This window comes from Rattus norvegicus, chromosome 8 (genome assembly GCF_036323735.1).
Source record: "Rattus norvegicus strain BN/NHsdMcwi chromosome 8, GRCr8, whole genome shotgun sequence".
NCBI classification, from domain to species: domain Eukaryota; kingdom Metazoa; phylum Chordata; class Mammalia; order Rodentia; family Muridae; genus Rattus; species Rattus norvegicus.
Genome location: NC_086026.1, coordinates 112,572,325 through 112,595,474, shown reverse-complemented (window position 1 = coordinate 112,595,474; position 23,150 = coordinate 112,572,325). Strand labels below are relative to the sequence as shown.

Below are 23,150 nucleotides of genomic sequence, written 5' to 3'. Positions count from 1 at the left end.
CCAACAGACTCAGACAATAATTAAGAAGTACGCAGAGCTCTTCATTGGACACTTTAATTAAGTATGTTAATTCCCTCTGCCAGAGGATGCTCATCTGCCTGGCCTCACTCAGGGGCCAGTAACTATGGAAAGTGGGGAGGGGGGCAGGAAGAAGAGGAGGCTGAGGGCAGCAAGGCATGAGGCAGGCTTGTGTGGACCAAGCCCTTCTGTACCAACCGGGGCTGACCATGCCTGACCGTCTGGCCTTCTTACCAAGTGTTCCTGCCTCACAGCCCCCCACAATCCCCCACAGTCCACCCCACCCCCACAGCCCTACTTCCTCTAAGCCTGTCCTGACTCAGATGTACAGTGCTGCTTCATTTCCACCCTTCGTGCTGGCTGGAAAAGTGGGAATCCCGGCCTACAGAAGGGAGTTCTGCCCCCCCCCCCCAATGTGGCCCTGATTGGCTGTAGACCTTGGAGCCATTGCAGCTCCCTGAGGAGCACAGACGTTCTGTGAGAGCAAGAAAGACCAGGATTGGGGGATCCAAAGAAATCGTAGCAACACAGAAGTCTACACATCGGGGCTAGAGAGATGGCTTCGTGGTTAAGAGCACTTCCTGCTCTTGTAGAGGTCTAGAGTTCAGTTCCCAGCACCCATGTCTGGTGGCTCACAACTACCGTTAACTCCAGTTCCAGTTCCAGGGGGATCTGATACCTCTGGCCTTCTTGGACAACATACACATAATCTTAATAGTGATGATCATGAATTAAAAATAAAATGCTGTAAAATAAAAAAGAAGCTCACACTTCAACCAGGTAGACAGGATGAGGCAGAAACCAGAAAGGGGGAATAAAAGTTCCTTCTTCCCCATGACATCTAACACTACAGGTAACGTACTTCACATGCAGGAGCCTCAGGCATGCAACGTGGTCAGCCTTCAGACACCTTCATCAAAGCCCTGTGCCTGTCAGTGACACAAGGGATTGCTAGGCCTTCACGTGGCCATCAGACAGTGCACTGGGAGGCCCAGCCTCAGTTTCCCTTTCTACACACACACTCTTGGCTGTCCTCCTGCTTCTTTTCCAGTGACTCTCCTTCAGCAGAAAGTTAATTAGAGGGAAGAGCCGCCCAAGGGCTGATCTAGGTGACACCCTTCCAAAGGTGCCCAGCCGGGGCCTCTGGCGGCCCAGAGGGAGGGCTCTGCCACCTTCCTGCTGTATACGCGTCCGTGTGTTCTCCAACTGCCTTTCTCTCTCCAGCTCCTGGTGTACGGAGGCATGACTGAGAAGTCGATGTTATAAATAGTTATGATATACAAGGTGATGCTTTGATAGAACTCCCTCTCTATATACGTACGTATGCAGTGATATGGTAATTAGTCCAGCTAATGTATTCGACACCTCACAGCTCCCTTTCTGGCATATGTATGTGTATGCCTGTGGTGTATGTGTGCATGCATGCATATGTATGTGCACATCTTCGTGCACATGTGCACGCACACGACACCCAGAGGTCAGATATCCCCTTTGATTTCGTTCCACCTTCTACACTGAAGCAGGGATTCTCACTTGAATCCAGAGTTCTTTAACTCAGCTAGTCTATCTAGCCAGCTTGCTCCAAAGATGGCCTCCTAAGTGCTATGATTGCAGGTGGCATTTATGTGGGTGCTGGGGACCAGAACATCAATCCTTACACTTGCGAAGCAGGTGCTTTATCCACTAAGCCATCTTCCCAGCCCCACCGAAGCCTTGTTTTGTAATGACAACACCAGACACACGAAAAGACGCAGTCACACGGTCTCATGTATGTTCAATCTACGAAAGTAGAGGGCAAAGACCTGCGGGTGGCTGCTGGAGCACAGGGTGGGGGTGGGGCACCGGGGCGGAGGAGAATGAGGGGATGTCAGTCAAAGGTACAAACTTGGGGTTATAAAGTGAGTGCTGGAGACCTAGTATCCAGCAGGGTGAGTAGAGCCCACAGACGACTCTGCAGTACCTCACATTTCCCGAGTCTGTTCTCTGCTCTCCAAAGCCTTCTGGGAATTTGCACATTAGTCTTGCTTCTATCCCTCCTTCCTCACAGCCTCAAGAGATTTCTGACTAAATCATCCCTGCCCTAACAGAGACGTCTTCTTCTCTCCAAATCCTTGGGGCGTTTGTCCTGGTCAGCACCACTGTGAGAATGAATGATTTGGGGTACATCAGCCACAGGAGTATCCCACTCCTTAACCCTAAGACACGCTAAAACAAACCAACGCCAACCTCAGGCCAGGATCAGGAAGCAGTCTAGAGCTCTGACTGAGGCTTTCTCAGTTCAAGGTCAGGGAATGGCATGGAGCCCCTGCCCCAACTTCTACCACCTGAAGTCATGAAGGCCTATGGGACGGTAGTAGGTACAGAGCTCAGTTACTTGAAGACATAGGCAACAAAAGGGAAGGGGGACATTACACAGTCAAGGGCTGAAGAAGGGAAACCATGAACTAGAAGTATAGAAGAAGCTTGAAGGTGCCTCTGCAGCACAAGGCCTCAGGGAACTGAAACAAAGACACTGTGTCCCAGAACAGACATTTGGGACGGCAGTTGGGAACTGAGAAAGGCACTGTTCACAGGAGAGATGGGTTCACTGATAGAACAGTGACCTGCTCAATCATCAAGAACCAGCCAGGACTAGTACCCAGAGCTGCCTATCAGATGATGGAGGCCTGAGGGGGCAACATGACCAATGAGTTTGCCAATGTGCCCAGGAACACGTCTTGGCGTTGTCTCGGCTCATTGGTGTTCCATTGAGGATGAGCTGAATGGTCTTTTAAGACGAATCTACTTTAATACACTGTGGGATGGAAGTTCTAGAAGGACTCCTTTACTGCTGTGCGCAGAATCCTCTTAGCCTGGGGCTTCATAACCTTAGTCATGTTCTGCTTTGCCTTATCCAGCTCAGAGCCCTGAAGCCGGAGTATGGAGCGGAAGTCTGTGGTGGGAGGGCAGCGGGGAGCTGGGGTAGCATGACCAACAAGGGGGTAACAGTTGTGTTACTGGCTCAGGACCACTCTGTGCTGGGAGTACCTGCCCTTATTTAATTCCTTAGATAATTCCTTCCCTGTGCCAAAAAGACTGATGGCAACTCTTGAAAATAAAATCAGACATTGAATTGTTGAAGACAGTGTCAAGGTATGGTACCTTCTTATTAATAAAAGTGAGCAGCTTCCCAATCCCTGCTGATGTCCACTGCTTGGGGAAGCTCCACCTTGCCTCTCCAATAGAGAAGCCCCACTTTGCAACACCCGGCCTTCTCCCTTCTGATACTCACACAAGACCAGATTACCAGAGGGCTGGGGTGAACCTAGTGAGAAGGACTCACTGCAGGTAACCAAAACAAAGACACTGTGTCCCAGAACAATCTGGAGTGTGCATCCAGAGGCGGCCGCCCTGGAGTATGGGCATCTGCTGGTACCCAGCACTGGAACTGTGTCTACCCGAGACTCCGGCTCCATCTGCGTCTCTGGCCTTCCTCTCTGAACTTTGCAATCACAATCACACCTCCGGTGCTCAAGCCAGCCGGAGGGTGAGACACCGGGTCTCTTGTTTATAAATTCAGGAAGGCAGAGGGTAGTAAAAAAGTAAAAAAAGTAAAAAAGTAAAAAGAGAACACACAAGCACAGTTTGTTTATCAAAATACATCTTGCAACAGTTTCCCCCGAAGCGTCTCATCTTCTCTGGCAGCCAAAGCTGAAAAAACACAGCGGGACCAGCTGCTGATTTAGATGAGGCTATGAGATGGACTCCAAAAGAATTTTACAAAAGGGTCTGGAGTGCGGAAATTGTATAGCCACTCAAAGGACCAATCTGAACTCACACAATTAACCGCAGGCCATCGCTACTGAAACCAAGGCTGACGATGAGACCAAGTTGGCGTTCAGAGGTACAGCTCAGGTTAGTGTCCCAACAAACAACTGAAGACGTGCGAAACCCAAGATCCTGTGCCTTTAGCTTCTGGTCAAGTTGTAGTAGCAAAGACCAGACACATCTCATCCCAGTGACAGACAAAATACAGGAAGACTGCCATTCTTCTCAGCAACGGTGGCCCCAGAGAGACATGAAACATGCTATGCCCCCACGTACTTAGGACAATGCTCTAAGAGTCAGGGCGACCTGGTGCACCCCTAGGTGGAGGAGGTGGGGCTAAGAGCCTAGAGGTGGTGAAAGCATTGGAGTCAATGAGATAAGAGTTCCAGAGAGGAGGCCCAGATAGAAAAACTGTAACGTTCACAAGGGACTCTCGCACGTCTCAAACTGAGCACTGAGAAGCCAGTGTGTAGATCACAATATCTGATATCCAGATATCAGCAGGAGAGGTTTCTTAGATACTAAGAGCATGGTCGGTCGGTCTGTCTATCTACCTGTCTGTCTGTCTATCTATCTATCTATTATATCTATCTATCTCCCTCTATATCTATCTATCTATCTATCTATCTATCTCCCTCTATATCTATCTATCTATCTATCTATCTATCTATCTATCTATCTATCTATCTATCTCCCTCTATATCTATCTATCTATCTCCCTCTATATCTATCTATCTATCTCCCTCTATATCTATCTATCTATCTATCTCCCTCTATATCTATCTATCTATCTATCTATCTATCAAAATACAAAAGCTAATAGAATTTATCACTAGCTGATCCTCAGGACATGAACTGTTACCGGAAATTCTTCAGGAATATGGGAAATGGAGCTGGGTAGAAACACAGAGAGACAAGAGAATGATGGACAAACATGGGTGAATACCAAGATTTTTGCCATTTAAGTCACTTTGAAGGTAACTAAACAAAAATAACAACAAGCCTGAGAGAATGTGAGAAGAACCCTCATTACTCTGGAATGATACCACAGGCACGTGGAAACCGCTTTTACCAAGAAACCTGGCTCCTCACTGGCCCCAGGAGGCAACTAAAGCAGGAGAAAAGCCTTCACTCTTGTCTTCCTCTTTGGCCTTAAACTTGGCATCAGAACTGAGTATCCTGGTGTCCTCCTTCAATCCCAACAGCCTTCGGGAGGCAGAAGCAGGCTGGTCTCTTACATGGTGAGACCCTGCTCCAACAAAGGTTCCGGTTCTGCTTAACTGCACATAGGTAGGTCAGTCATTCAAGGGCCGTCTGTGCGAAGACAGTGACTTATCTCACTCCCTTCAAGTATGCAGATAAAGCATCTTCCTGTCAACATTCTGTTCACCACACTCCGCTCCCCGTCCCAAAGTACCAGGAAGTAGCCACTCAGCTTTAGACCTGCCATCACCAGGATACCTGTGGACAGAGTGCCTGCCTCCACTGTCCCTTCCCTCAGAAGCCATTGTCTTAGGGAACTGGCCTGCCCACTAAGTGAGGACTTAGCCAGCTAGCAGAGCCAGAATGATAAACTGATCACCCTGACCAGTTTAGCCAAGCCTGCTTAGTTACACAGGCCTCACTCCAATCGTCCTCTGTTTAAACCTGAAGCCTAAGTCAGTTCCCAGAAGGACTGCAAAGGCTTAACAAGGCCGCTTCCCAGCAGAGCTGTGCTGACTGACATCCTTCCTTGATGTATCACCGCCACCCCACCTGCCTTCTTTGGAGTGAGTGTCAGGGACCTGACATGCTGGAACCTTCAGAGCGGGCCTCTGGCCTAGGACTGCAGTCATCATGAGCAAGTGGCATCTTTGAGATATCAGCAGCCTCAGATTCTATTCCCAGAAAAAACATTTAGGAATGGAAGTGAAATAAAGACAGACAGACGCTCAGATAGCTCACTGCTTGCAGAGCTGTGGTACGAGATAAGAAACTAAGGGCAGGAGAGGAGGAGGCTACGAATTCACACAGCCTCGTCGCCCACACAGATGCTTTAAGGACCGACAGGCCTGGGTTCTAATCGTGGCTCTGTCTCTGATCTGCTGTGTGATCTTATGTCAGTTACTACCCTCTTTGGGGCTCAGCTTCCTCAGACATACAATGGGGAGAGAAATACCTATCTCACAAAAGTCTGAAGAATTGTGTGAGAGTAGTAAAAATGTAAAACTTGGGGGTCCTGGCTAAAAGGCAGATGGGAAGCAGCTTGGGTATTAGTTCTGCAACTTTTTTCATAATCTTAAAAGTATGCTAAAATAAAACACTAAGGGGGAAATGATGTATTAATATATAATATATATGCTAATACATGCACAGACACAGACTCAGACACAGACACACACGCACAGAGGGAGAGGGAGAGGGAGAGGGAGAGGGAGAGGGAGAGGGAGAGGGAGAGGGAGAGGGAGAGGGAGAGGGAGAGGGAGAGGGAGATGAGAGTGTCTCTCTCTGAGCTACCTGGTATAGAAATTGTGCATCCTGTCTGATTAAACAGATGTGCTGATGAATATAAAAAATTTTAAATTTTTTCTCATATATTTTGATCTTTCTTTTTCCTTTTTTCTTAAGATTTTATTTATTTTATATATATGAGTACACTGTAGCTGTCTTCAGGCACCATCAGAAGAGGGCATCAGATCCCATTACAGATGGTTGTGAGCCACCATGTGGTTGCTGGGAATTGAACTCAGGACCTCTGGAAGAGCAGCCAGTGCTCTTAACCGCTGAGCCATCTCTCCAGCCCAAATATAAACATTTTAAGATTTTATTTTTAAGCAATGTTTTAAGAGCATGTGCATGTGAGGGGCTATGTACTCAGAGTGAGTGCAGTACCTGAGGAGGACAGGAAAGGGTATGACGACCCCCAGAGCCGGAATAACAGGTGGTTAGAAGCCACCCGATGTGGGCGCTGGAAACCTAACCTGGGTCCTCTTTAAGAGTCATTCACTCTGTCAAGCACCGGGCATCTCCACAGCCCCTGGTGAATATGAAAATTCCCTAAGGAACAGGGATATTACTGTACATCTATTCAAGCCTCATGGAAGAACAAAACTGATCTGGGTCAGAGGCTGTTGGGAGATCTTATCACAGGCTGACACTGATGTACGAGTATTTGAGACGTGTGTAGTGCACACACATACACGTGTATGCACATACATGGCCAATACAGGTCTGTGTGGAAATGCCTCGCTTTCTTGCTGTGGGGAAACATCACCTTCAGGGTTTCTAAGACCCTCCCGAGACCGTGGCATTCCTCTGTAGGCTGAAGAACTACTCGGACCCCAGCCAACCTACCCAGGTCTGAGTCCTTTCTGCCTCAGTGCAGTGCACACTCATGGCAACTTCAGAAAGCTATGGTGTCTTTCCTGTAGGGTCAAGTAAAGAGTTCTGAAAGCCAGACACGCTGGACCGGCAGGACCCCATCCACAGCACACATAGCAACCCTTGGCTTCCGGGGAGAGTCACACAGGAGTGGGCGAATGTGCTCCCATTCAATTGCTCAGCCCCTCCCAGCCAGCCCCTCCCAGCCAGCTGTGCCCATGCACCCCTGTGCTGCAGAGCTAGTCCATCTTGAATGCAACATGCTGTAGTGAGGGGAAAAATGAATGCCGCGTTCCCACTGCCCCTTTAGGAAGTTCCTGCCACTGCACTCTGACAGCTTATCTCACTGGATGTCTTGACTCAGCCAGCCGTAATGTTGGCAAAGTAATGGGCACGTTTATCCTTTTCTTCCCAAGGCTGGTTGCTGTGGATGTTAAAAGTCCGAGTAATCCAGGGAAGGGGTGAGGTGACAAGATGGTGGTCAGAATACTTGAGAGGCATGGCTATGCTTCCTAAGTTGTCAGAGAGACTTGTAATGACCTGTAGCTCCCCAAATTAGGGTCACTACTTTTGACATGATGATAGGATAAAGCTTGCTCAGGAGTGTGGAAGGGACCTGATGACTGACACTGGCAAACATCTTCCTAGAAATCTACTTCCTTCTCCAAGGGACTATGGGATGGGGTAGCATCACACCAAGGGGCAAACTGGGATGCTCTTAGTCTCCAAACAGGGGGCTGCTTCTGATGCTGGCTCTGTGGGCCTCTTCTCCTGTCCTCCTACAGACCCTCACACAGCTGCTCAACATTCTGCTGGCCCAGGAGGAGATAGAGGCTCAGCCCTGCTCCTCCTAAGCCTGCTATAAAGGGGAACACGAGAGCAAGAGAGAAACTTCTAGACCTCCCATTCAGCCAATATCGACCATGATCCTGCTCCTCAGAAACCTGCATATGGGCAGGTCTCCTGCTGAAGTACCTACCACGAGGAAGAAAAACTCACTTCAGACCTCAGGGCCCTGGGGTTGTGAGTGGACTTAGGCCATCTGGGATGCAGAAAGGACCGCTGTGTCTCCAGCTTTTGTGGAACTCAAATGGTTGCTGGCCAGGCACTAGACTGAATGGGGAACCAGGGAACCAGGGCAATGTTCAGAGTCTCCTCCCAACTCTATAAGCTCTAGGTCTCTAAGGAGCCATTCCTAAAGGCAGCCCCATAATGTCCCAAACCACAGAAGACTCTGGAGCAGATACTGTCAGAGAGATGTGAAGCCAGAGGAAGGGGGTTTGGGGGAGGTCCTGTCTAGCAGGATACAGAACTAAAGCCACAACCAGGCACTGTCTCTTTCAATGCATAACTGACAGTCATCCTCAGAAGCCACCTGTCTAACCAGGGCCACACATAGTCACTGTCTCTTCCAAAGAACAACTGAAACCTACCCTCCGAACCTCTTCTTTTTACTCTTGGTCACCAAAGTGTCACCAGACCAGGAAGATGTCACCAGCTAAGGCCCACTGTAAACATGCAATGAGAAGTGTCAAGGGTCAGGAGAGAGGTTAGGGGACAATGAAGGCTGGTTCCTGGGTAGGCCATCACCCGAAGTGGCCTCAGAATACAAGGACATGATAGAAGGCCCTACAGAATGTTCTAGCCCTGCATCTGACAGGAGACAGCTTCAGGAATCAAGATTTATTTGGGAGCACGTGAAGAAGACAAGGAGATCACGCATCAGGGGTTCACACATGGGCCTGGGTGGCTGCTTGATTCAGAGTGCTCATGGGTCCCTCCTGAGAACTCCACTCCCTCTCTGATGAAGGCATCTTCCCTCTGTATAAGCTGTTCATCGCTGTGCACCAACTACCATCGGTAACTGTCACAGTGGCTCAGAACAGTGAACTTTACCATCTCTCAGTCCCTGTGGGCTGGGAGTCCAGGCATGGGTGGAAGGGTCCTCTGTTTGGGGGCCTCACAAGACCACAAGTATGGTGTCTCTGGACTGAATTTCTCGTCTGAAGTTAGAGTCCTCCTCCAAGGACATAAGACTGGAGTCACTTTCTTCTCAGAGACCAGTCACAGTTCCCAGCCTTTCTCTACACACACAGCATGGCAGTTTAATTCTCTGAGGCATGGAGGAACGGTTTTCTAATAGAAAAAGGAAGAAGGGCTGAGGAGATGGCTCAGTGGATAAAGGGCTTGCCACACAAACATGGGGATCTGAGTTCGAATCCCCAGCACCCGTGTGAAAAGCCATGGGTGGCCTATAAATCTTAGCACAGGAGGCAGAGGCAGAAGAATCCTCAGGGCTCACTGAACAGCTAATCTGCCCGTCCGTGAGCTCCAGGTTGATGGAGAGACCCTGTCTCAAAAGAATATGGTGGAGAGCAGGGGAGGATGACACTAGGCGTGGTCCTGGGGGGAGGGGGGCTGGAGTGGGGAAAATAAGGAGCAGATATGATCAAAGTACACTGTATAACTGTATATATATATATATATATATATATATATATATATATGTGAAGTTTTTAAAGAGTAATTTTTTTTTTGGTTCTTTTTTTCGGAGCTGGGGACCGAACCCAGGGCCTTGCGCTTCCTAGGCAAGCGCTCTACCACTGAGCTAAATCCCCAACCCCGTAAATGTTTAATAAAAAAAGAAATGAAACCGTCAAGGGACAAACTATCTTGTTACCTTTCCCAGTGACATGACTCAATTAAATGAGTGACCTCCCGCCACCTTTGCCATACTGTAGGGATTAGCAGCAAGTCACAAGTCCCATCTGCACACAGAGGAAGGACATGAGACTCGTGGTAACAGGCTCCCTTCCACTTCCCAAGCGGTTCCCTTTCCCCTCCTGCTGCTGTGATCCCCTGGAACAAGGTCTCCTAACCCCCAGACATTCTCCCAGCCTGCTGTGATGAAGGCACTGGTGCACCCTCTGCCCAGACCTCCACGCCATACCTGGGCTCCCCAGACAGAAGACACCAGACCATGCCAGCTCTAGAATCTCTTCTGGCCCCAGCGATGGAGAAGAGCAGGGTTTTCCTGCCTCTACAGGTGGGGCTCTGGCTTTTCTGATGAGGGCGGGAAAGGATCAGGCCTGGAGGAGAGTGGCCCGGTGCCTTGCCAGGCCTCCTGCTCCTTGTGATCTGGGCAGTGGCCTGCAGTGTTATGGTAGGGTGTAGAGAAGGGGAAGGCAACCCAATGAGCCAGAATTCAGGACTTACAGGCTCTAGGGCTGCACGTAGGTTGTGCTGCAAGTTTAAAAATAATCTGAAAGCATTCCTAACAGTGGCCAGAGAAGTGTACATCTGCAGGGTCACAACAGCAGCCCAGACTCGCGGGGGGGAGGAGTGGGGGGGGTGGGCTCAGCATCACCCCACTGCACAACATACACAGGGAGTGCTCAGGCAGCGGGGATGCTGGAAGTCCTCCAGGGAGCACCAGGCAGAGTCTTCCTTTCCCCTGCTGTCCCATTGGGCTACAGTCCTCTTCCGGCCCTTCTCAGTCACAACACACTACGCCCAAGAACCAGCAACAGTTTGACAGAACCTCCAGTCTTTAACTGGGCTTTGTTCAGAACCCTGGGATGGAGAGCACCATTAGAACGGCCAAGTATCCTGGTTCCAGAAGCCTCACCGGAAGTCAGCAAGCCCTTCGGGCTCGCCTAGTGTGGCTGCTGAACCTGGCCTGCTACAGGCAGGAATCACGCTCTCCCTGACTCAGCACATCCTTGGTCTCTCTTCCCTCTGGTTACACCTGTGGCTCCCTCCTGGCTTGCTCACTGTACTGGACAGGAGGGGAAAAAAAATGAGAAACGTGTTCTAAACGGCTCCATTGCTCTGCCCTGTGACCTACTTCCTGCTCATCCCACAGTCAAGGTGGAATGTTTCTCTTCGACTCTCAGAGTTAGCCAGAAGCTTATCTGCCTGTCCCTTTGGGACTTGGCTTTAGTGCACAGGTTACAGTTACAGCAATCTATCCCAGAACCAGGGATGGGTCTCCAGTTCCCATCCCTGCAGAGGAGGCTGGAACAGGTCAACATTGTCCCTCTTTCTTCTGCTGGACACCAACACAGAGAGCCCTCACCCACCCTGACTGCAGAAATGACCTGGTGCTGCTCAAGGGGCCACGGATGTAACCATGAGATGCTGTCCTTGCAGATAAACCAACTAGGACTACATCCACGCTGCCAAAGCTATACCAGGTGGTGCACTGTTGCATTGGAAGACTGTCAAGGCAGGAAGGGCAGAGAGCAAAGGTCATGGGTCATCAGAAAACCAGTTCCCATTTGATCCCAAAAAGCTGCTCTTTCTCCATTAGGGGTGAGTTCAAGAGTGGCCGTCCTCTGCCTCCACTCTGGCCCCTGGCTCTCAAAAAACCTAGGCTTTTGGAGCAGCCGGTCAAGATTAGGTTTTTGTCTCCAAGGCAGGGAATGGCACTGTCTCTTAATCTGTGCTGTGCAGTCAAATCTCCTAATCTTAAAGGAGAGCAGCACAGGAGAAAGCAAAGGGAAGTGTGTGGCAAGGCTCCCCAGAGGGGGAACGACGGGATACTGATCAGAGCCCGATCATCACTGTGCATCAGATGCACGTCTGCCTGGGCAGTGGGCAGAGGGAAGTCTGTTAGGACTGCTGCAGGCTGGCACACTGGTGTTCCCAAGGTCAAAGCATCCAGAGGCCCAAGGCTACCATGGAGGCAGAGTAGATAGGGGAGCTCAAGACAGCTGGTTCTGGGACATTTGAGAGCATTTGAGGACATTTGGAGATGGCTGGGAGTCCCTCCCTTAATCTCCCTTGTCTCTGCAGACCAAACTGAGCGAATAAACCCACCCAACTGAGTAGGCCAGAAAGCTAGGTAGAAGTTGGGCTTACACTTCCCCAAATGCCCTCTATCTGACCTAGTTCAGTCGCTCAGACCTTCAAATATGCCACACTCTGCCTTTGTCTTCTAATCCATGAGCATGGGCCTCCTCTGTCCAAGTCTCCAGGGGTCACCAGAAAGGCTCAGATATCAGTGTGGGAAGGCAAGGGAGGCCTCTTGGGCCTGGGTCTGCCATCTTCTGTAGGCTCAACTCTTATACCTGCTACTCTCCCATGCCTGCAGGCACCAGGGTCCCAGCGGCCCTGAACCTGTTCGGTTCTTCAGGGGCCCTAAGTCCTCTACTGCCTTGGCACAGCAGGGCCCTTTTGTGCCCTGCATCCCGTGCTTGCATGTGTTTTCCCACTCACCATAAACCCTATGAGAAGCTCCCCAGGACTTGTTCAAGCAGACCAGTCATAGCCTTACTTCTGAATATAATGCTTCCTATTTCTAATGACATTTTCCCACTTACCTTAGGCCAAGTGCTGATCTGAACAGTCCACATCCCTCAAGTGGCATCTCGAGTAGCTTCTGCCCCTGTGGCCTGCCAGGGAGAAGGAAGGGCTCTTCCTGTCAGGGTGTGGGCAGCTCTCAGAGTGGGGAAACTGCTGTGTCAGTGCTAGCTGCTGCCTCTGAGGGTGATGAGCAGGGGCAAGCAAGCACTGAGACAGAGACCTGAGTCTCTTCCCTGTGGAGTGGTAGGCACCTTTGGGCTCTGCTGGGCACACGGAAACCTCCACAGAGGAGGCCCATTCTCAGACCCTCCAGTTCTGCTACTGTGCAATAGGACGTGCCAGCCCAAGGCCATGGTGCGCAGCTTACCTGCAGAAATGCTTCATGCGTCTCCACTCCTTCCCTGACAGCTGCAAGGTGAGGAGGGGGAGGGGAAGCCCCTGTCACGACTTTATTGACAAAGGCAGCTGGTACTTGAGCTTTAACTGCAAGCTGTGCGTTCACACATTTGATCTTGGGTGAAATTCCAGCAAGGTCATGCCAGAGGAGGACGCGTGTGCACGGTCCTACTGCACCCCAAAACTACCCAGACAAGTGAGGGGTGTGAGCTGGGGCAGAAGCCCAGGACTCAGGCGGTCTGAGGAGTGATAGTCGGAGCAGAGCTTAGGCAGGGTCACTAACACCCACCACCTTGGTTCTGGCTCTCTCTCTCTCTCTCTCTCTCTCTCTCTCTCTCTCTCTCTCTCTCTCTCTCTCAGCGAGTACCCGAGAACCACCACCTTCCCTGCTGCCTTCACCTTAGGCCATTCATATGTGGAAGAAGTGCCTTCTGGTGACAGGAAGTAGAGGATGGACCAAAACACACATCAGGAGAGCCTCTCTGCAGCACCTCGCACCGGTGGCATGCTCATCTCCCAGCTGAAGAGCCATTATAGGCCTGACATCTTTAGTGCCAGCGCTGAATTACAGAAGCACAGCGGGAGCTGCACCAGCCGAAGAAGCCACCCTACCCAGGAGCCTTGGGAGCCAGAGTGGAGCGGGGTAGGGGGGTGGGGGGTGAGGGGGACTCATTTAACAGGTGACAAATAACATCTGTGTTTCTAGGACACTGCAGCCCCATGAGCAGGACAAAGCCAAGCAGGGGTTAGTCCACAGCAAGTGGTTTGACAAACTGACACTCTTTTGACGGGTTTTCCCCTCGTTGGTGACCAGTTCCCAGCCACATGTCCCCAGTAGACGTAGGCTGAAGGCTGATTTCTATTGGTTTCCTCCAAACCATCCAAAGTAAGCAATTCTTACTTTGGGGAGGCAGACTACCTGCCACACAGTGCCAGGACTGCCAGCCTCCTTCATGGAGACCCTGCCTGCCTCTTTCCCAAAGGCTCGTCCTCCCTCTGCTTGGCTCCAACACCCTTCATGGTCAGTGGATCTACAGGGGGATCTACTGGATCCTCTTTAGCAAAGTGTTTGGCACAGATGTTCTGAGTCATTTATGTATGGCACACCCTGTGCTTATGAGACCTCAGTGTTCTTTTGTCTCTGCTCCTGGCCCTGACTTTGACAATGACCTGATCCAAAGGCCCAAATGCTTACGTGTGTGTGTGTGTGTGTGTGTGTGTGTGTGTGTGTGTGTGAGAAGGTGGCAGGGGTGGGGGAGACAGCCTTGGGTCTCATTCCTCATGATCTGCCTGTTTTTGAGACAGGGTCTCTCATTGGCCTGGAGGCCTGAAGCTCACCTTATAGATCAGGTTGGCTAGCTGGCAAGCCACAGGGATGCACCTGCCTCTGCCTCCCCAGTGCTGGGATTAAAAGTCATCTGCCACCATACTCTATTTTTTTTTCTTTTTTTCAGAGCTGGGGACCGAACCCAGGGCCTTGTGCTTGCTAGGCAAGTGCTCTACCACTGAGCTAAATCCCCAACCCCACCATACTCTGTTTTTATTCAAGTTGTGGGGATCAAACTCAGCTAGCTATTTATGTTTGCAAAGCAGGTATCTCCTGACTCAGCTGTCCCCCAAGCCTTGGCACTCCAAATTCTAATTAGTTACACTCATGGTAGGCAGAATCAGCTCTCTCCAAGCCTCTGCCTCATGAACCGCAAAATAACAGTCAGTGCCTGTTTATCACAGAGTGACCAGGAAGTGCTCCTGGAGAGCCTGGGGCAGACAGACTTGAGGTTTACAGAGGAAGGACAATGGCAGCCAGCCTTTCTGTGTATTTCTCAGAGACCACTTTACAGAATCCATTCTGCTTTCAGGGCCACACTGTCACCTGTATCCTTCAGGACCCAGGCCTGTCCCTTGAGTATTTCACTCCCTGGATACGGTGCTAGGCCAAGGTACGTAGCCCCAGTTACCTGGGCTCCCACTGGTCTTGTTACCAAGAGAACAGGATAAATATGTTTTTCTTCTAAAAATAAACTACTTTATGAAAGTGATTTAAAAAGTATTCATGGCAACAAAAATTTTACTCTTTAAAATGATCACTCAAAAGCAAAAGTTATAGAAATGATGAAGAAAATCTGACGTTTGAAGCCCAGACATATAATATAGACCTCCTCAGGAGTCCTGAGAAGAAAGCCAACATCCGCCTCTTCCCTGGTTCTAGAAACAAAGCGCCTGACATTCCCAGTCCCCTTGGGACTTCAAGTCCCCAGGCCCTGCCTGGAGCCCCGTCTCCCAGCAGCCTTTCTGGCTGGAACAAAAGAGCTGCCCATCTCAGGGCGTGTCTGGTCCTTCTCCCTGGCAACCTCCACCAAGAGTTCCTCCATCTTCTACACAGTGAGAAACAACAAAGGACCACAGACAGACAGACAGACAGACAGACAGACAGACAGACAGAACGAAAATGTCCAGAACAGTGGTAATTGTGTTTATGGATTTTGCTGTTCTACCTAACCTTTCAGCTCCCTTGACAGTTCTGCCCACCAATTTCTTTATAGAGACCAAGCAGCCCTGTTGTACCAGGCAACAGCAGAAGGCACAGGGTGCGGAAGCTGGATGGGCAGAGCAGGGTGGAGGTAGCATACATGCTACTTCTCTCAGGCCTGTCAAGGATAATCTGCAATGTCAGGGCAACACAGACTGATTTTGGGGGTGCAATATGGAAGAAAAGGACAGGAAGTTTTGTTCTATTTTAAAATGATTTATGACCATTTGGGGATTACAAGGAACGACAGTCATATTATTTAAACACTGGTGATTACTCCAGGGCAGAACTACAACACTTCAGTTTCTTTTCTCTCTATGGTAAGTCCTCTTGCATTTATCTTTGGCACTAACGATGCCATTTTTCTCTTATGCTGCACACCGGTTAACCTTCAGTAGGTCCTTTAAGAGGCAGGACCAGGGAATTTAGTGCTTAATCTGGCATGCATGAGGCCCTAGAGCCAATCCCTGGCACTCAGGATGTGGAGGAGAAGGAAGGCTCAAGGTTATGCTCAGTTACACAGGGAGATCAAATCCAGTGAGGCTTGTATAAGACCCTTGTCAATCTTCCGATCCCCTGACCTTCACCTAACCCCTCATGAAAAATAAGGCCAGAAACTTATTAAGTGGGGTTTTGATCCACTGGAGCTGCTTCTGGGAAAGGATTGTGCAGTTATCTAACTTCCTGTGGTAATATGACGTCATGCCTTCATAATCACTCTCCACCATGATGTCATCTGTTATGGGAGCCTCACCAGAACTGAGCCAACGCCAGCACCCTGTCCTCGACCCTCCAGAATGTGAGCTATGTAAACCCGCTCTCCTTACAAAACTGGCCTGCCCTGGTTGTTTCATAATAGTAATGGAAAGCATACTGATAACCCCCATCTTACTGTGTATGCATTTCTGCACACCTTGTTAGACAGACAGACAAACAAACAAGGGTTCTAGGTCTGCACCCAATGTACAGAGTTCTCTCTCTTGTACTAGCACCCAGGGGAGGGGGGAGGGGAGAGAGAAGATTAGAAGGAGAGGGAAAGAAACGAGATGAGGCACAGGACAGCGTGGTGATTGAAGCCAGGTCTCCAGGAGATCTGCTCTGGTCTGCCCTGTCCCTTCCCTCTCTGGGAGTACAGAATCCCTCCCCGCATCTCTTCAGAGATATAAAGGGAGCTGGGAGAATCCTTTGAGAATCTCAGGTGCTTGGGCATAATGATGCAATTCTCTGGAAAAAAAAAAAGACAAAAATACCAAAAACAACAACTCCCTGGTAAGAAGAACCTGGCCCGAGAAAGCACCAGGTGCCACGATGGGTGTTACAGGAAAGCCACCTGACTCCCTTCACTGTTAATGCGCTGACAGGCCACCAGCAAATCTCACACCTCAGGGACGTCATCATTTTCATCTTCGGTGAACACGCACAGCCCACAGATGGGAGCTGGGAGCAGAGGATGACTAAGGCACTCCTCTCAGCATGCTTTGGTCATCCACTTAGGGTGCTGAAAACTCACCCTGAAGTCCTTAAAATTAAAATCCTCAGTTAACCGAGACAGAAGAGGGGTCACAGGACTGCGCATGACCAACTCTTGTTAATGCTCACTGAAAAACCAAAGCTGTGCCCATTTGACAAGCTGGAAGTTGAAAGGAGAGAAGCCTCTGGAAGGGACAGTGTGCCCGCCACCAAGCTAGTACGGGGCTGTGTGTGCCGGTGCACGGGGTGGCTGCGGGGAACAGGGCTCAGCCTGTGGACAGTTGCTCCTTAACCCTTAACTGAAGAAGAAGTGGAGGACGGTCTCTACCGGGTGCCAGCCATCCCTGAGAGTATCTGTTCTCAACCTGTGGTCGTGACCCCCTTGGGAATCATGTATCAGATAATCTGTACATCAGATATTTTCATTCCTTTTTGTAACAGTAGCAAAATTACAGTTATAAAGCAGCAACAAAATGCTTTTATGGTCAGGGGTCACCACGACACGAGGAACCGCGTTAGAGGTTTGTAGCATGAGGAAGGTTGAGAACCACTGCCTTAGAGTCACTCCTGACAGGTGTGTCTCCACCTATACTTTCTGCATAGCTGGGCACAGGAGAGAGGAGATTCCCTGGAATTTATACCCACTCCTTGTACTCAGGCCTATAGAGACAGATGGCCTACTGCCTCAGTCCCGGAAAGCAGACAGCCCCTTGTGTCTGTCCACTTTTCCTTCCCTCCCTCCTCACCACACACACCAGGATGTGTCTGGTGAGGTCCAGATCCCCTCGGATGCTCCGATCGCTTGGGAGAAAGATGGACACCGGGCAGGCCCACTCTCCCTCAGACACGTGTTTATCTTTTTCGGATGCTATGGAGTGTCCCACAGCAGTCTGGTGTGCACCACCCACCCTCTTGTGTTCCCCTACCATTGCCATCGGTGTTAGGGTGAATCGGGAAGACCCACACAGCTACCCGAGCACCAGTAGTGTTGCTGCATGGCCTTCCCTACGCAAGGGAACACCTCACCCTAAGTCCACAGCCCCTGCGCAGGGTCCCACCCCATGGGAGGCGGGCACTGCTAGTCACACTACAGTCCACAGGCCAGATGACACGCCATTCACCATGCTGGCACGCTGCTCTCCTCCTGGCTGGAGGTGTGTTCCGGAGAGTGGGCACTCACCAGCTTCCTGTTCGAAGCAGTTCCCTGGTGCCTTTGAAAGCCTCACGCCTACCTATGATTGATTCTCTGCTCCAGGGTTATCTTCTTCCTTACCCTGCATCAAGCCTGGCACCCCTCTTTGGAATCCAGCTGTCTCTGCCCACAAGCCGAGAGGGATGCTACCACAACGCTGGGATAGAGATCAGGAGAAGGCTGTCTCCTTCCAACCTCGTTTACTGCCTCCATCACCATCAGCTGACTCGGCTCCTATAGGGAACCTTAGGCCTCATATTTCAGTTGGCTCAAGTGCTCCGGTGGAAGGTGAGGGGTCTCTGAGGTCACATAGGAAGGGAGAGCTAGGGTAGGGTTTGGAGCAGATGTCAGGAGCTTCCCTCCACAGCACAGACTGCAGAGGATGCTGGCGTGCAGAATCGAGGTTAGAAGAAGAAGGGGCTACAGTCATGACCCACTGGGCTCCGGGATACACATAACCTCTGCGACTCACAGACAGCAGAAGTTCTGTAAGCCGGAGGTAAACAATTCACTAATAACACATCGAAGTGGAAGAAACTACTCAAGGGCTTCGGGCTGTCTGCCGGAAGGGACCAAAGTGGCCGGCAGTCAATCTCACTGATGGATTATGTTCCAAGGGCCCATGAACCCTGTCTCTAACCAACTAGTCAAGCATTCCCGCCAGGTCACAACCAACTGTTCCTGAGCCCATTTATCCTCTCAAAGAGGTTCCGGACTTGGCTTCTCGAATTGAAGGTCATCCTATTTCCCAATGACATGCTAGTTAAAAATGGTAGACAGGAAAAGGGAAGTGTGAGTGCCTGCTCCCAAAGGGTTCGCAACTCACAGTGGGTCTCTGGGCAAGCCCTTCCCACTACCTTCCCTCTCCACATGAGCGTGTGAGGAAGGGTTGTCTCTCATTTCTGTGACTTCAGACTTGTAGGGGTTGGCAGAGCTCTCCGTGGGGGGGGGGGGGCGCGGGTTTCCACCCATCGGAACAGTTTCTAAGGGAGCCCGGAGTTTTCATTCAAACCCACCACATTTGACTCTTTATGGAACTGTGTTTAGATTTAGAATAAACAAATATTGTTTGAACTCCAGGCACTGGGGGAAACACGAGGTATAAGGGCTGCTTCTAGCCACCCATTACTCAGAGACAGAAACTGAGTGTCCAGGAGGCCTCAGATTAGATAAACAACCTCCACCCCAAGGCTGCTGGGCACCTGCAGGTTTCCTCCTAATGCTGAGGTGCTCCCAAATCCTTCCCACACAGCAAGGAATGAAGGTGTCCTTGGTGACACTGGGGTCTACAAAGCACAGGTAGTCAGATCCAGCTGGCTACCTAGCTGAGAGGGGTTTGATCTGAAATGTCCCAAACCCTGCTCTCCAGGACAGGCAACCACTTCTTCCACTCTGATCCCAACCCTCCATCTCAGGTACTTTCTGAGCATCGGCAGACAGGAGATGGCCATGTGACCTCCACAGCCCACACGTACACGTCATAGCTGCACTGTGCCTGGGCCCACCAGGTCCTCCCACAGCCTTCTTCCTCTTGGCCTCTAAACCAGCTAACAGAACTGGTTTACAGAGCTAGAGCCGGGGATCCCGCCCCCTAGGGATCCCCTTCTCCTCCAGCAGAAATGGATGCTTAGAAGCCCAGCTTGTCTCTATAAACCCCTGAACCGAGGCTCTCAAGGAGCCACTCCTTCCTACAGGTATCAGAAGGGTCTCGGCTCTTCAATCTGGGCTTCCCACCTTGGACCAACCTAGGTTTCGGATATTGGAGACGGGAGACTCCTGGGCAGCAAAGAAACCCTTAGTCTCCCCCTCTGTAGGCTCTGGCTGGCTGCCACGGTGACCTCCCCTCCCCCAAGAAGGGCGGTGAGCTGGGAGAGGGGGGTGGGAGAATCCACCGGCTTCACTGATGCTCTCTAGAGGGGGCAGGGAAGCCAGGCAGGGCGTGTCGCCTAGGCCTTTCTCTGCCCAGTGCCAAGCTCATAGATATGAGATGCTTCTGTACCATCCCCCAAGTCAACTGCTATGGGGAAAATCTTCACTCTCACGATCCACACCCCTGAGCCCCAAAGAGGCTAACGCATTAGTGAAGGACAGTGAGTCTAGAACCTTCTGCCCAGTCGGATGTAAGCCAGAGAAGCTAAGTGCCCTGTTCCCCTACCATTTGCACCCACTCTTTTCGAAAAGGGACAGGTATCGTGTCCCTCATTACCCAGCAGCAATCTGTTCCAGGGCTGGACGTGTCATTTCCCCAGGTTCCAAGCAGGGTCCGCAGGGAGCCCCTCGGGCTTAACCTTGGGGAGGGGGCAACCAGCTCCCAGCCCCACCTCATTCTCCCAAGAGAGAGAGGCTCCTGTCCCTTCGCCCACACCCTCGCGGGCACCCAGACACCTGCACAGTGCTCCGCAGCCTGTGCCGCAGTGCGAGCTAGTCAGCGAGCCTGCGAGCCCGGCGCCTAGAGCCGGCGAGCTAGCCGCCGCCCTCGGTCCTCCAGGACGCACCTGCACCGGGTACCGGTACCCACATCCCACACTCACCCTCATCCTCTGACCCCAGAGCCGCCTTCTTCCTTTCCCCCCTGGTCTTCCACAGCCCGGCCCCGCCCGAGCCAGTCCCATCTCCCCATCTGCATCCCTCTCCTCTACCGGGGCGTGGAAGGGCCTTGGCGAGCCGGGGCTGGGAGGGTCCCTAGTGGGGTGGCTGAATGGGCGGCGTGGGGAAAAGACTCGGCTCCGAGCCGAGAGAATAAGCCGAGTACTCACCGCTCTGCTCCCCTAGGAACACCAACTTGAATTTTCGCAGCGGGTTCCCAAAATCTCCCCCTGCGGACATGGTGCTGGCAGCTGGGGCCGGGCGAGGAGGAGGAGGAGGAAGCGGCGAAGGAGCAGGGAGGGGAGAGGAGGAGGGCGAGGGGAGGCGGCGAGCGGTGCGGGAGCCGGAGGGGGAAGGGCTGGCTGCGCGCGCCCCTGACTCCCCAGCTGCGGCCGGGCCCCGGCCTGCGGCTGCGTGTCCGACGGCGGCGACGGCGGAAAGGGAGGAGGCGGGGTGCGCGGCGCAGCCCTGGGTGGCGCTGGCTGCACGGGCGAAGGGCGCGCTGTGGACGCCCGAAGCTCGGCGCGGGCAGCGAGGCACGGGCGGAGCGGGGCGCAGGGACCGAGCTGGGCGGAGGAGCGCTCTCCGAGCAGCGCCACGCGCCCCCTCCCGCCCGCCTGCTCCGCCCGCGCCTGCGCTCTGCGCTCTCCCCAGCCTCTGATGTCATGCGGGGCCGGTGGGTTTGCGGGGCTTGGGGGGCGTGCGCCATCCAGCACCACCGCCCACCCCCGCTGGCAGCCCGCCCGGGAGAGCCACCTCCCCTTGCGCCTATGAGAGTTGTCCCCTTTGGAGCGGCTTGCTCTGGCCCGCTGCTTGTCTCCCCCATCCACCTAGGGGGGAAAAAAAAAGGACAGGATGTGAGGGTAGGAGGACATTTGCTTCTCGTGTTTGACACCTAGATGAGTCTCAGACCCAGATGGCAGACAGTGCAGGAAGGTAGAAAAGGGCCAGTGTGTGGTGTGGTGGTGAGCAGGAAGATCTGGGGATACCTGGAGCAGATGTGGGATATGGCTCCTCTGTGGTCCCCGGTGGCCTCTAGCTCACCCTCCTATCTAGGCTCAGACTCTTCATGGGAAGGGGTCTGTGGTTGTCCCCCCCGCAAAGCTGGCCAGTGGGAGAGAAGCCCTTACAGGATGTGCCTAGTTGGGTTTGAATCCTAACCTGCTCCGTGGTGGAAGCCAGCTCCACTAACCCAAGGACAGTCCACTGCCTCTTTTGACCCTGAGGCCACCAGTCCAACCACGCGCCTGCACCCTGCTAGCTAGATTTGGTTAATTTAGGTTTAGGTAATGATCTCCAAGATGATAAGAGGGGGCGACCTCTATGCTTGCAGGACACACATAAAGAGCAGATGCCAGACTGGGGCTAAATGCACTCCCCAAACAGAACAATCTAAAGCATCCGGTTAACTGAGGCTTTACGAAGCCCCTCCCCTCTTCCTCTCCTGCCACTTGTCAGTCTTGACCTTCTCTAGCCATTCCCGGAATGTTTATTTGGGAACGTTTGGAATGTGTAGTGTATGTTACACAAAGAGAGCCACGGGTGACATGCACCCCCGTGCCTCCAGATTTCCCAAGGGACATTTGTGAATTTGTCCAGAATGTCCCTACTAGAGTCTCCCTGCCGCAGGTTAAACCCCTCAAGAAACTCTATGGAAGGAGCAGCTGGGGTTCCACTTCACACAGCTTAGGAAACAGTTGCCGAATGCTCGCATTAATGTCTAAAATTACTCTCAAATCAGAGTAAGTGTTCTATTCCCGTGGTCTTCTTCGGTTTTGGAGTTCCTGGAGTTGCACGCAGGTCATCCCTCTGAGATATAAGCGCACAGCGTTTGGCACATGACTAAGGGTAACTCTCAGGCTGCACCCTACTTTTGTCCCGCGTATGCTGCTGTCTCAGGATCCAGCATGGGCTGAAGAAAGTTCTGGCAGGTGTGTCCAACCTACTGTCCATAGGCCTTACAGGATAGCTATGAACTCAGCCCAGTGCAATATTGCAATCTTATGTAGAACATTATGAGATACTGGATGGGTTTTAAAAATTTTTTTTGCAAGTTTTTGTTTGTTGTTGATTCCATTGCCTGGTTCTACAGCGTGGGTTTTGTAGATTGCAATGTTGTGTCTCAATAGCTAGAGGTTGGACACTCCCACAAAGAGGAAATTACTCCTAAGCCACACCTCTCCCTGACTTTGAGTGAAAGGTCAGCGGTGGTCAAGGCATCCAAGGGGGTCACATCCTCCCGTCTCCTCACCCTTACTGGTTCAGTCGACTGGGTTGGCTCCTGCAGTCTGGGCAGAACTACACAGCATCATCTTCACACTGTGTGACTGCTAACCTCAGAGTGCATCTGCTCTCTTCCAAGTCTCTCTCCTACCCTTGCCGTTCCTTTGTCTCCTAGGGGAAGGGATTATCCTTATTGTGTCCTGGGACATCAGGCCTTTCCCATGTGCTAGAAAAAAAGAGCCACTGTTAAGCCTCGATTTG

At 51.7% G+C, this 23,150-nt stretch overlaps 1 protein-coding gene across 1 annotated transcript in view; it reads right to left on the bottom strand.

The window, feature by feature from the left end:
• Positions 1–21,252, bottom strand: part of Rab6b (RAB6B, member RAS oncogene family) — a 68,689-nt gene extending 47,437 nt beyond the window's left edge. The window contains 1 exon segment of the mRNA NM_001108775.2: positions 20,837–21,252. Coding sequence (NP_001102245.2) covers positions 20,837–20,906 — 70 coding nt within the window. The 5' untranslated portion in view covers positions 20,907–21,252.
• Between the last annotated feature and the right edge of the window lie 1,898 nt (positions 21,253–23,150).